The sequence below is a fragment of the Phytophthora infestans genome, genomic scaffold (assembly GCF_000142945.1).
Source record: "Phytophthora infestans T30-4 supercont1.7 genomic scaffold, whole genome shotgun sequence".
NCBI classification, from domain to species: domain Eukaryota; phylum Oomycota; class Peronosporomycetes; order Peronosporales; family Peronosporaceae; genus Phytophthora; species Phytophthora infestans.
This window is the reverse complement of record NW_003303752.1, coordinates 791342-805863: the sequence shown is the minus strand read 5'-3', so window position 1 is coordinate 805863 and position 14522 is coordinate 791342. Positions and strand designations below refer to the sequence as shown.

Here is a 14522-nt window from a genome sequence, read left to right as displayed (position 1 = left end):
AAAAAAATCTTTCGACTAGCTCTGGTTTGGAGGCCGTCACTAGAAGGTCATCCACATACACTCCTACCAGAGTCATGTCGCTGCCGTGCTTCTTGTAGTACAAGCACATGTCGGTAACGCACCTAGTGAAACCGATCTCCTCCAACTTAGCGTGTAGTAGCTTGCTCCACAAGCGCCCCGCTTGCTTCAAACCATACAGCGACTTCTTGAGCCGCAGCACCAGCTTGCTGCTGGTGTCCACACCGAGAGCGCGTAGCACCGCCTCCGATATTTGTATGCCCTTTGGTATAGCCAGATAAATCTCCAAATGTTGCTCTTTGTCCGCCTTGACGTACGCGTTTGGTATGTCCCCGTGTCGGGCAGGCACACGCCAGCGCCGAGCAAACACCAGCACTATCTTTACGGTGCTCAGCTCCATTACCGCCGCAAACGTGAGGTTGTAATCAATGCCAAAGAGCTGTTCGTTTCCACAAGCAACCAACCGAGCTTTGAACCGCTCGATGGCGCCGTCGGCGTCCGTCTTGGTCTTAAAGACCCATTTAGTGTGCAGTACGTGGCTGCCAGTTGGCGGCACCTCGACTGTCCACACTCCGTTCTCTTCAAGAGCTCGCAGCTCTTCTACCATAGCAATTACCCACGCGTACTTGAGCCCACTCTTCATTGCTTGTCCATAGTTCTTGGGGTCCGCCTCACGCACGCTATTTACCACGTCGTGTATCGCCCCATCCTGACTGTTATCGTCACTAGTCGCTCCTGCTGCAGCAGCCTTTTGAGTAGTCGACCTCGTCCGATGCCTTTCCCGTGTCCAACCGCCCTTGGACTTCCTTTTGGCTTTCTTTTTCCCTTTCGATCCCGCTCCCGTACTGGCAGCATTCGCATTGCGGTCTTCCTCGTTTGTCTCTTCCGACTCCTCGAGGTGTACGCGCCTCAGCTGCTCGTTCTGTACGTCCGTGAGCGTCTCCACATTCCGTACGTGCTGGGTCACCACGACCACCTTTGTTTTCTTTAGGGATGTAGACTCTCGTTAACCCCTTCCTCTCCACGCTCTTTTAACACGCATCTCTCGCCAACTTTAACGCGCTTCTCTCAACGCATTCGTTTTCTGGCGTCTGTGTGTACCGTGCACGGAGACCCAAACACCACGATGTCGCTGAGGTCGGGGGTGCTCTTCGTGAGCATCTGCACGGCGACTTGGACTTGGGGTTTGCCTTACTCGGGCTCCTATTCAGTATGTTTGCCGCGTACTCTGCAGCGTCTCCCCAGAAGCTGAGTGGCAGGCCACACGCGAACACCATGCTTCTCACCATGTTTATAATGATGCGGTGCATTCGTTCTGCTTTTTCGTTGCTGGCTTGATTCCTGGGCTCGCTTACTTGCCGCGCAATGCCAGTTTCTTTACAAAACAAATCTAGAGTCTGGTATTCACCTCCTCCATCCGTCCGCAGCACATGGATACGACAGTTAAACTGGCGCTCAAAGAACGCCATGAAGTGTTTAAACTTCTGAGCAGCAACGTCCTTCGTCCGTGCCAAGAAGATCCTGCAATAGTTCCGTCCTGTGATCGACGAAGTTCACCATGTACCTGTTGCCGAGTCTGTCTCTTGGCGTCATTGGTCTCTTGAGATCTGAGCATATAACACCGCCAATGACGTCGATAGGTGCGTTGGCTCCTGTGTCCTTCCTGGACTGTTTGTTCTTGGTTTGCTTTCCTTGTGCGCAGGCCAAGCAGTTCGCTCGCTTCTCATCCGTGAGAAAGATTCCAGACGCAGGATTCTTGGCCATCTTGAGGATAGTATCGTAGTTGAGATGTCCTAGGCGGCGGTGAAAGTGCATCAGCGTGCCCCTCTGTACGTCTTGTCGTACCTCCTCATTGTGTTCGCTTGGCGCCAGTACCGACATGAGTACGTCGCCGGCGCTTCTTTCACGCCCCTGTACTTGCGCGCGCACCACCAACACGATGTTGACTTTCTCTACGTCGAACACTGCTGGTCCTCCAGTCATTGCAGCAACTACACGATGTTGTCCTCGGTAGTCAATCTTGTAGCCTTTCTTTTCTAGCATTCCGTAGGAGATAATGTTCTGCTCCAAGTTCTCTGCGTACTGAACATCAAGTAGTCGCACCGTAGTTTTCTTTCCCATAGCCATGGTTTCCAGCACTATGCTTCCACGCTTGGTTACCCTCAGAGCTCCTCCGTCGGCAGCAACACACTCGCTCTCGAAGTCCTCTGGGTCTTCAAGCAAGTCCTCGTCGTTAACGAGGTGCCGACTTGATCCAGTGTCGAGGATCCATACACCTCTTTCACTGACTGAGTTATCCACTGCCAGGACAAAATCCGCTCTGGCGCCTCGCCTAGTCCCTCCTCGTTTGTTGTTCGGGCACAATGCCTTTAAGTGCCCAACCTTTCCGCATTTAAAACACTTCCTGTTGTCTATGCGATCATCGTGTACGTTGCTCACAACGTCACGTCCCAGGTTCTTACCTCGTAGCTCGATCTCCGTGGACTGTGCAAAGTGGGCCAGCTCCTTCGCTTGCCGCAGGTAATCCGTCCGGCCAAGGTTCAGTCTGGACAGCATCGACACTCTCATCGACGCGTCCGCGTAGTGGACGATGTTGTCCAAGACGAGGTTGTCGGCGCCTCCACACGCCTCACTCACAGCCACCAGGTAGAGATAGTGTTCAGTCCAGCTGCGCTTGGAGCTCTTTGGCGCTGTAAACATCTTCATGCTCTGGGCGGGCGTTATCTTGGTCGCGAACGTGTGCAGCAACCGCTGCATGGCGTGCTCCAACGTCGGTTCCTCTTCCCACCACCCCTCAACCTGCTGGTTGTAGTATCTCTCAGCCATGCCGGTAAGGTGATGACCGAGGACATCCACCTGTACTTCCTCTGTCCACGTGAAGCCACTTGCGCGTTCCGCAAATAGTATCTGACGCACGAACCGTTTGCCCCAAGACAGAAAACCACTGCCGAGGCCTTGATACAGCTCCTTGCCGTCGAAGTGACGGATGCCAAGCTTCCGTTGGCGCGTATCCGGCACACGAGGAAAACCCTGAGCTGGAGCCGGCATGCCGTGCGGCATGGCTGGCGGCTGAACGTGCGCCTGGTACATGCGCGAAGGCACGTAATGCTGTGGCAGCGCTGGCTGAGGAGCTTGTGCCATCTCCACGTTAGCCGCTGCGTTCTCGAACCCGTAGCCGCGCTGCTTCACACCGAAGTACGTGGCTGGAGACATTGCCGGGGAATTCCTTGTTGGCGTTCTATCCAGTGCTTCTCGGTCCATGGCCCTTCCTAGGCCTATGGCCGACTCGAATACACTTGACTCCCTTCCAGCGATCCGCTGCTGCTCCTCCTATCGCTTCTGCGACTCCTCTAGGCGCTTCATGCGCTCTGTGAGGCCGGTGAGGAGATCCACCAGCTTCTGCTGTGGGTCCCTCGTCTCCTTGACTTCGTCGTCGCCTCCGTACTTGCTGCTGTCGGTCCTTTCGCGACCGACATCTGCGTCCGGATGCCCGCGGGTTGACTCCGCGGCGACAGTATCGTTGCTTGAGCTCATAACCTATTAGTAGATGTGAGAAACCGTCGTTTATTGAGAAGTGAGAGGAAGCTAACTACGTTCTACTCGTACCTTGCTTCTTCCTCTGGCCATTCATCCTCACACCTTATTCCGCAGTAGTCCCATCCGGAGAGCGGGCGGGCGAAATGCCACTATACCGTAACCGTGGTTACACTCGGTTACAAATCTTCTTCTAAAAGGTACGAGGTGTCTTCTCGCCCCCTGCACGTCAGGGCTAGTCGACAGCAGCGCTGAAACGCGTCCAAGGTCCTATTGACCGTTAGTGAGCAGCTGCGTTTGCGGAATCGGTGCGTGTCCGACTGACAGCAGCACCTGCGTTTTTAACGCTCATAATACCGTATCATGCACTTTCTAAGACCTCGATTCACCATACATATTTCTCACTATCCTTGATACTGCCCGTTGCTCTTCACGCGTAGCTATTTCTACTCGCGCCTTTTCTTCTTGCTTTCGCGGTCGCCCTCCACACTATTCCGCCAGCGTTGTCACCACGTCGCTAATGTCGATCGACGTCTCATCTTCCTTGCTCTCGGCACTCTCCACGCGCTTCTGTTTCACGTCTTTCTTCGACTGCTCATGCTGCCGATATTACCCACCAATTCGTCTCTGAGCTCGTCAAAGAGCACCTCCTTCCTGTCGCACTCCGCAATCGTCATCACCAGTGCTACCGGGGTTTCCGTCTCCGCGTCGTCTTCCTCAGCCAGGGGCACGTCACTATGCTATTTGGTACCGTGCCTCCAATGTTTCACCCCTAACAACACCGTCGCCTTCCTCATTTGTCGTCGCTCGTCGTCTCGAATTCTTCGTTGTCCAGGGTGTTGCCTTCTTCGTAGTGATCGCACCACGGCCTACACCATATATTACGAGCATCGGTTTAGTCATGCCGTCGATCGGTACCATGTACGGGTTCGGTGATGCTGCTCAAGGCTGACCAATTTTGTGTATATGTAATGCGAAATTGTCGATGGGATCGTCGATCTCCGTTATCATGTCCACCTCTTCCTCGAGCGTCCTTAGTTTCGGTCGCTGTTTCACATTCTGCCTTTCCATCTTGGCGAGACTTCTGTAAAATTGAGCCAGCAGAATTCGCTCACTTACGCGGCTGTGTCCAGTCCGATCTCGTAGAACAGCCGCAACGTCCGAATAGCTCTCTCCCGGCGTCACCCGTCTTCTGTGCACTCGTCATGTGGCAGTTGACTTATCGGGATGCTCGCCGTACCATCGTTGCAGGACCGCCTTCAGCTTTTCCCACGTTCTCGCCATGGAAGCCTGCTCCTGGCCCGTCTGCACATACCACCTCGCGCGCTATCCTGCAGCTTGTTGTCCACGATGTAATACAGTTCCTCGTCTGTCTATCCTCGGTCCGTCCCTCTCGCGTCCTCTTGTACTAAGTTCAGTTCATCGATTCATGTCGACCCAGAGACTGCTGGCGACGACTGGAATGTCGCAAGTTCGTTCGGCAAGGTACTGTATACGTTTTCGCATGTTGTACAGAACGTGGAAAAAGAACGTCAGGTAAATGCTGTTCTTGAAGCCACTGATACCAGCTGGCGCATTGGCCTATGCCTTCTCCGTTTCTCCCATCACAGCATCGATCCGCAGTCCTACAGCAAAATGCCCTCGAAAAGCCCTGACAAATCTTCCAACAGCCTCATAGTACCCCGCTCAGCTTACGGGCTCACAATAAACATACATGCTAGGTGGTAAATTCTTGCCGGCCAGTATGTGATGACGGGATACCCCAGGTCACTCAGTTTGAATGCTGCATCCACGTGAAAAATCAAGAATTTCTTCTTCTGCTGTAGCGCCAGAGCTGTTTGCTTGAGTTTCAGACTTGAGATACCCAAATCAAAGGCTCATCATTCCCACCGTTCCCCACACATGGAATCCCCTTTCGTCCTGTCGATTTGCAAAACTGAACGCCGCATGTGGTTCAATATCAGCCCTGAATGTTATCGAAATGACCAGCTCATGGATCTTGTGCATAGTGTTCTTGGACCCGGCCGGCCCCCAGTTGTATCGCGCGTTTCGCTGGACCTGAGCGCATGATGGATACCCTAGCGTTGGGATGGAATCTCCGGCGCTCGCATAAGGCTACTTCCGATTAAGTGTGGTGGTACAGCACTTTTATCCATGCGTTAGATGTAATTCCCCACTTCAGAGGTCGCGTGGGCTAGGCCCTTTTAGCGCACGGCGTATTACCTCGTGATTATTCTCCGTATTTTCGACAACAGCTTATGTTGACAAAAATCTGTGCTGAAGTTTCCATTGCTGCAAACTTCTTTGGTAGCCCCAATTCTGCGCAAGTCAGGCTATTGCATTGCAGAGGGCGTTTTACCATTTCGTGGCCGCCTGGTTAATTGCTGTACCATCACGTTCTCACTAACAAAAGGCTTAAGCAGCAAAAAAGATCGCATCGGTACTTGGCGAAGCCCGACTGGTCATGTAGCTTAGTCCAGACCACTCGTGCAGCTATTTGGGCGGTGGTCCGCCGCATGGAGAGTATCTGACGCTTCAGGTGAAGGCTCGTAAGTGTTCGCTAGACGGAGATGTAGAGACAAGATCCGCTTCTAGCATGCTTTATATTTTTAAACCCCTTCATAAGTATTAACAATCAACAATAAGAATTTGCTTAGCTAATAACACTTTTAAATTTTATTTTAATGCCGCTCCTATCGATTTGGTGACTAGCAGTATTTTGCTCACCAGTAGTTCTGAACTATTGGGTGGTAATATTGAGCGGTAATTATGAGTGGGCTGTTCACAGCTACTTGATCAAGCCCGGTATTTACATACAACAACGGAGAAATCTGCCATGCCTTTCAAACACGCCCGGGTCCAAAAATGGTTTTTAGCCACTGGTACACACTTTTCTGGTGACTAGCACAAACTTTAAGGGGTACGAAAAGAGCAAAAATTAAAGAGATAGACTCGCTGGTGATTGGCCAGATCGCCCGATCAAAAAGAACTAGGTGTGACTTCACCTCTTTTACGTACAGCCGTACGTTCCGCACATAACATGCACAAAATGGGCGAAACGCTCACAAGTACCAGACTTGGTCAAGAAATTGTGAACAGCCCGCTTATTCGGTGAAAACCACCCGGTGTCTGAACACAATCCTTCATATAAAATGAAAGTATTATGCGCGACAGGAATACCCGCGCAGAAGCTTGATTGGTTGAGAGGGGTAGTTTCAGCTCCGAATCTGAACGCGCTGTACAAAAACAATTGTAAAAGAGACAGAAGCGAGACAAGAATGAACCGATCATGAGTTGAATGTACAGAAACGTTTGAATGCGGGATACGGATTGGCTGAAACTGTTTTCTTTAGCTGGAAATGGAGGTATCAGTGTTTGATATTGTAATCACCACCCTTATTGCCCTATTCCGATGCTCAATCGACCGTTATTACGGGAATTGAACCCTATGTTAACATGAAAACCTCTCTCCTTTATCATTAAGGCCGCGCTCGAAAACACGATCTTCATCACGTTTGCGCGCGGAGACCCAGCTTCAACTTGGAATTGCATTTGGCGCGCGAATTTGGTGCGCGTGAGTGTGTCTTAGTTATTCAAACGCAGCACCAGCTCAATACCTAAGGCTTGTGGTATGAAATGCTTTCTACCAAGGCTGGCTCCCATCGAGGAAAGCAGACCTCTTCTCCCATCCTGCTATTTGCGGGCTACCAAGCTGACATCTTCCTCCGATCCGTCCTCTACCTACTCTTCGTTCATAGTGCGCGTTCTTCTGCTCTTTATCTGTCTACGAGTATAGGTGCTGAAGTTGCAGTTGTGCATGCTTGTGTGGACAAACAATCGGATGACTCTAGCTACAAGATGACCGAGATCGACCGGCTGCTAAACTTCGTTGAAGTGTATATCCCGCTTGACAAGGCCAATTGAGAGCGTGGGGTTTTACATGCTACGCGAGCGCGTGGGTGGCCCGCCTGCGACTTCGAAAGCATTCGGCGCAGGTATAAAATGCTGAACAGCATGCGGAAGCCGGTGGGTGTGTCAGAAATGTCACCTCACACCCAGCGAGTTTAGGACCATTGACGAGAAGGCCAACGTGGTCGTCTTAGACGACGGCGTCGACGACAACCAGCAGCCTGCGTTTTGCTTCGACTTTGACCCCGGCAAGGACCAATTTGCTGGAGACAGCGCCGCCATCCGTGAGGTCCAGCTCCACCGACGATGTGGCTGGAGGCGGTCTTGGTCAGTCCGCCGCAGTTGGTGCTGGTCAGCCTGGGGATCCACATCAACTGGCTTCAAGCCAACAGTCATGTCGCGTTGTGCTCTGAAATCTCCTTACGTCGCTGTTTGTCAATGAAGGCCGCGCAGCATTTCCTGAAGCTCCACGACCTCCGCCATTGCCACGATCCTTGCCCGCTACAGAGGAGAGATCTATCAGCTGGTGTCAGCATCGACTACCCGGTCTTCAAGCAGAAGCCGAAACGGCTCCGACTGGTCGCACTACCAGATCTCCTCCTATCGACTTGTGGACCTCGCTACACCGTGGGTGACAAGCGCGCCTTGAACGGCGATAAGAAGCTCTCGAAGGCTAGCTACGCCAAGTCGAAGCGCATTCACGCCACCAGGACTACTGCACTGAAGTAGAAGCTTGAAGGCGTCGAGTCGCCCGCCAACTCTATGTCAGTAGCCATCCTCGAGAAGTTGCTGGTTCTGCGCGAGGGGAAGAAGCACAAGGCCGAAGCTCGCCGTGATGAGAATATCCAGCGACAACATGAAGATGCTGTTACTCGCGAGTCCCGCTACCTCGCTGAAAAGGCGGAGGCCAGGGAGCGGTACAGCCACGACAGACATGAGATGGACGAACGCGCGTGGCGTGAAAACGAAGAATCGAGTGTGTGCACGCAGGATCTGGTCCTGCTGATAGGCAGTCTCATAAAGGCTAAGGCCGTATCTACCTTCTACAGACGCATTACGGACCCTAAAGAAAGGATGAAGCCTACACCACCATCCAAGAGCGCCCGTTGGCCGTTGTCCTAAACCAAGCGCTCTTTTACATTAAAATGACGTCGTACATGCATGTTAAAACGTTTTTTTTTCTTTCAATAGAGCAACATTAACATGAGAAACGACTGCGATCAACTACTAATGAATTGGATGCTCATTACAACAGCTAAAAGAGGCTTCCATTGCTCCAGAGAAGGCTGTACGGATCTGTGAAATACCTACCATGTGTACAGGTAGTTTACGAGTCGAACAATTGTTATGTCTTAATCTACGAAGCCTAGAGCTGTAAGGTAACGGAAGAGTGAGGTGGCTGTTTAGCGTTTGTAAATTACCCATGTCCCACTCGGCGGCTTGTCGTCCGGAGGTGATGGCGTTGTGGAGCGTCCGTGCCGAGATTCTGAATGCTGGCAAGATGTGCTCCAGGTCGCCGTCTTTGAGAGGTGTTAGCATGCGTCCCGTCATGGCGGCCCAGCAAGGGAAAGCGGAGTTCGAGTCCACGCTCATGGCTGTGTTAGGCCACAACACCGAGTCGACTAGCTCCACTCGGAACTTTAACAAGGTGCCCGAGTCGTTCCACGACCGGGACTTTTGTGCTTGCTCCATATGATGCAGCCGTCGGCCGCAAAACAGATCATATCCGTGACGAACACGGTGTACAACCAGCCGTTGTACATCGCATTCTGCAAGTCCGCGTTGGACAGCTGCAGAACCTACTGGAAAATTGACACAGCGCAAACAGATGTAGAAATATGGATAACCTAATTAATTGATTGGCATTGAGCGTATTGAACAAATTATACGTGTTACCTTCATATTCTACCCACCCAAAAATATGAATCTATGCGCTCACGAGATTTGACCAACTTTGCCAGCACAACCTGGCGAGCTGGTGAAGGCCACGAGCTCCTCGCTGGTGCGTACCCGACAAGCACTTCGGATAGTGTATCCTCTGTCCGTCGAAGTGTGCGGGAGACTGTGCTTGACGGAACGCCGAAGGGGTGATCTGCTCCATAGATCTGGCGTAGAAGATGAGCACTAGACCCACGATTTTAGTGGCGATTACGCAGTTTGGCCGGTCGCGTGAACGATCGTTGGGAGTAGTGTAGAAGCCGGAAAATCGGCGTACGAGTGGTTGAAGGTAGGCCTGCAGACGTGGACACTTTAGTTTAGCCAGTTAGACGAGCAATAGAGTATGGTATTCAATACGGTGTACCTTGTCAAACTAGTCTAGATGTTCAGGTCACTGCCGTATCAGTTCAGCGTCACCCACGCCGACTCGCCCGGTGCATTCAAGCATTGTGTCGTCAGGTAGTGGTAACAGCACATCACGGTGCGCCACGCCTCCTCAACCAGCAACTCGGACACTTCTCGTCGCACCTCCCTCAGCTCCGCCCCCTGTTGGAGTATGGCGTCCGTCACTACCAGTACCACGTCCATGTCTTCATCGTTCATTGCGCTCGACGCGCGCAATTCCGAAGTGAGGATATGTGGAAGGAGGTGGCGTGCCAAGTTGCCGACAAAGTGTAAAGTGTCGGGTACACTTCATTAGAGAGATCTGGCAACTGCCAGAATCCTAATCTGTTTCCAATTAGAAAAATGGGTTAAGTTTCAGATTCGGACTGGGAGTTCGATCATTTTGCAAATATTAATCCTATTCAGAATCGGAGACGAACCAAAACGTACGGCGGGCAAGATCTCTGGAAGGCAGAGTGATCACGACAGGAGGGGCTTGGCCTGCGCGGTTCTCACAGCACACCAAGGTGAGCAGTCATCACTATAACTAAAGGACCCCACTTGCTAGTTGGAGTATGATGTCATCAACGGGTCTTAGACTGTACGTATACTTATATAATACATATAACAAAAGTTAGCTGAATATTTTATAATATAAGTTATTCAGCTGTTACAGGTTGTTTGACCTTCCACTGTGCAAAACAACGCTAGGTTTGACTCGTGGGGAGATAGGGGGGAAGTTTCTACATCGTTTTTCTTCCAAAAGCGTGTCGGTTAGCACCGAACTTAGGTGCAGCACAGTCGTGGCCCACACCGACGTGCTGGGAGTCGTCTCGACTTAGTAATTTTATGTGTTCTACATCACTTCTGTTTAGGATTTTGTGTCCAGAATGACAATCGTAACTTTTGACTTCCAGGTTCAAATTCCTAATCGAGATTTCAAAATCAGGCCCATGTCTATTTTTTTGTTTCCAGTCTCGGAATCGGAATTGAAACCTGAAAGCTGTGAAAGTTATCTAATAATATAATATTTTGTTCTACAAATACCTGATTCAGGGCGGTACCAAAAGAGCACATAAAGCGGTTTAAGTTTATACAGACGAAGGTTTTTGCTTAAAGTTGTTATAACATATATCTTGAAAATCATCGTCATATCTGCAGCAGATATGTCACCTGATTAATGAATATTTGGATGGCAGCCAACAGCAAATCATCTGAGTAAATTTCAAAGGACAAAATGGCTGGAGCTCACAAAATGCCTACCGCTCTTTGTCTAGTGCCGACTGGAAAATTGTATGCACTCGCACCGACTCGCGTGAAATTGAGTGCCAATCAATACAGAGGCGAGCGGATGCGAGGTCGTGTAAGCTCGCGTAGGGTGACCGCAAATAAGGGCCGTGCGGTATTTCATAAACGCAACTACCGCATTAAAGAGGCAGGCCAGCACCTAGCTTTCCAGCAAGCCAAGCCTAGCATTCTCCAGACAAAATAATCTTCTTAAAACAAAGCTGTCTTTGCGATGCGCAGCGGGCAGATTCCAAAGATCCCAGTGAAATCCGTCCTCAGAGGACATTTTACCGCTATCAAAATGTGAGAGGGTAGGAGTCAAATCACTTTAGCCCTAAATCCTAGAAGGCAAGTCTAAAGCACACAGACAACCTATCGTGTACCCTACCCGCAGAACTCGGATAGATGCAGCACCCTTTTCTAATAAAAGTGTTCGAGCGTTGCATCTTTCCCACTAAGACAGCGATTTCATAAAGAGATTGTGTTTGATTTGGGAAACGATTTGCAAATTAAAAAAAATCGTTTAGATACAATTTGAAAGATAAGTAGTCGTTTTTTACCAATTAAAAAAATGATGATAAGCTTTCTTTTGGGATCTGCTGCTAGATAAATTTAACAAGTGCTGCATTTATCCGGGGGCTGCATGTATACGACCTTTAATACATGTAGCCCGGGCCGAAATATCGCCCTAATGGAGTACCGCACATGTACTGTTGTTGTTTGAAAATTTTATTTGTACGCTATTATGCCATATCTCTGAGAGTCTCTCAGATCACAGCAGTACTGTACGCTTTGAGTTTGTTTTCGCACGGGCGCTCCTTAGATTCTCCCGTTGTACAGTTTGCCGCCGTGGTATACAGTAGTCCACTGAAGCAGTAGCATAAAGACGATTGTACCCTGGTAATGGTACATGTACAGTTCTGAAAAAGTACCAGCACATGTCAAGCTTTCGTAAGACAGACTCTGCTGATTGGTCAAAAATATAGGCATGACTGCGGGACCATGACTGCCACTGTCGAAAACTCCAAGGCGAAGCGTTATGACCCAGGAGCAAACATCGACCGGGCCCAAGTACGTAGCTGGTAAACAAGTAAGTGTATTATGTGTCTTTACGAGCTCGCTTCCTTGGCTTAAATGGCAGTGCTCGTGCGTTTTCATTACTTGCGTGCTCAGTTTCTCTGACACGGCGAAGAAGTGGCGTGGTCTTCGGCTGTGACGGTCCCATACAGCGAGCACAAGCCCCAATCGCGAGATTCTTCACACCACCAATGAAGCGGCGTTATGCCTGCTCGATCATCGTGGTAGGAACTTCCTTACCTGTATTTGTCTCTATTGCCACAGATATTCGGCTCATCATCACTCTCCATTTTAAGTAAGTTTTTTGTTTTTACGTGCTGACAGGTCACTCGTGCTGATAGACCTGTATGGTAGTTGGCCCTCGCTGCTATTGCCGAACCACCAGAGGCCTCATGTCTGAAGCACATCTGTACTGGGAAATTCGAAAGTTTCTGGCAGCAAATGCAGCTTACCGTCGCTCGCTCAAAAATGTACCGTTTTATGACCGACAGGCTCTGTCCACTCCGGCGAGTCAGAGCTACTCGAGCCGCAGGTTTGCTCAGGGCCTTGCTCAATATTTGTTCTAGTTGTTGCTGTGCGATTCCAACTACCAAATTTGCCCTTTTCTTCCAGTTGTCGAGCGAGCCGAGCGACCAACCTGTCAGGAGGTGACATACCAGGTACTGTAGTTTGAATGTCTTTCTGCAGCCCAAACATTACTACTTATGGGGGTATTCCTGTAGCTTTCATCCAGGGTAAATCACCGTCTACTAACTGCTCTTGGAGCCGAGCACGCAATTCGTTAAGGCGAAAAACGGGTGTACCTCTCAGCGTGTGAGTGGCAGGTAGAACTGCTACCAAATAGTCGTGATGAAATACCAGAGAGGCCAGGCTAAGCTTCACGATTGGCTGCAAGGTGACATTACTGGATAATGTCGGGAATATAACCTGAATACCTTTCACAATATCAACATTGTCGCGATCCTTAAAATGAGGTGGTAAAAGTGCGAATTGCGCACTTTTAAGAGGAGATTTGCCACGACTCTTCCCAAACTGGTCACATGTTGCTTCGTACCGGAGTAGCGGTCTTGCACTCCTCCAAGCGACCACCCACAGCGCAGACACACGCTGACAATTGAGGGACCCCGGTACTACCATTACATTCAAATATTGCAACGCCCTTGCGTACCAAATGCGTTCCGTAGGTCTTCTTGTCGGCAGGCTGATCTAGCGCCCTAGCAAACGTCTTACGAAATCTATTTCGCTATAGTGATCCAGGAAATAGTGGACCCACATCTTGGCGAGGACAGCAAGACCGGTAAATACCTAGAGCAGTATCTAGCGTGTCCACGGCGATAAAGGGTTTGTGTAGATATATGCTGAGGGTCATTAGGTCCAGCACCATCTTGATTCGTTTTGCTCTTGTGAAAATGCAACTTCAAAACTGTTGTCCTGGTTGCTGAAGTGCCTGGAGTTGATTGTTCCGACAGACTGCGCGCGACACATAAGATTCCACTGCAGCGCTGGGAGAACCCACCATCCGATATTACCTTGCATACGCTCTCGTATACAGAGTAGGGTTAAACCATTTCCCCGGAATTCCTAGCGTCTCCAGCTCCATGCTGACTGCGGAAAGCTTCAACTCTCTTACGACCAGCAAAAAATAATTTTAACCCCTCTGTTACCAACGTCGTAAGTTACGACTTTGAGTAGGGCGAAAGTCGTAACTTACGACGTAATTCGAGCCTTCAAACAGAAAATGGCTCGAAAAAAGAGGACACAATACTTTAACCAAGTCAAAGTCTGGAGGCAAATTATATAAGCTGAAAGAGGTCGATTCGGCAAATGTAAAAGAAAGGGTGGGGGAAGGGTAGATGTGCTGCACCGAACAGAATGATGAGTGGCCGAGAGCGCCGACTCGAGCCACTGGTATCTCATTCAAGAACTTTCCACCATGGCGAGAGTTCGATCAAGTACGCGGACAAAGCAATCAGCAGTTGCCAGCACGATGGACGTGCGTGCCATCGACTTCAAGCATCTCTGGCGGCAGCTACGCGCAGTGGGATGGACGTCGAAGAGACCTTCCGGTGGACTTGCGAAGGAGTGGACGTACACGTCGCCGGACGGGAAGTCGCTTACTTGTGCGAAGCTCGTATATGGTTATGTGCTTCATTTGTCTAATTTATATCACTTGTCTAGGGGAGGATGCTGTGGTGGCTTATGCAATCGAGACTGGGCTTATTGCTGAAGAGAGTGGCGACAGTGAGAGGGAGGTGGGCAGTGATGAGGTCGTGCCGGTGGACGTTACAGTGACGGCGTCACAGATAGACACATCCATCGCGCTGTCGGCCAACACCTTATCGGCGATGTTTGGCACGGACAGTGACCCCCGGTCG

General features: G+C 50.4%; 2 protein-coding genes across 2 annotated transcripts; one reads left to right on the top strand and one right to left on the bottom strand.

Annotated features, from left to right (window-relative positions):
• Nucleotides 1–12072: 12072 nt before the first annotated feature.
• PITG_05148 (uncharacterized protein) lies at nucleotides 12073–12713 on the top strand (the record flags this gene model as incomplete). The annotated part of the gene is made up of 2 exons (XM_002998798.1): nucleotides 12073–12141; nucleotides 12489–12713. 2 exons carry the CDS (start codon nucleotides 12073–12075, stop codon nucleotides 12711–12713), a joined length of 294 nt encoding a protein of 97 aa, XP_002998844.1.
• A 470-nt stretch (nucleotides 12714–13183) lies between these two features.
• Nucleotides 13184–13747, bottom strand: PITG_05147 (uncharacterized protein; the record flags this gene model as incomplete). The annotated part of the gene is made up of 2 exons (XM_002998797.1): nucleotides 13184–13361; nucleotides 13677–13747. 2 exons carry the CDS (start codon nucleotides 13745–13747, stop codon nucleotides 13184–13186), a joined length of 249 nt encoding a protein of 82 aa, XP_002998843.1.
• Nucleotides 13748–14522: the final 775 nt, after the last annotated feature.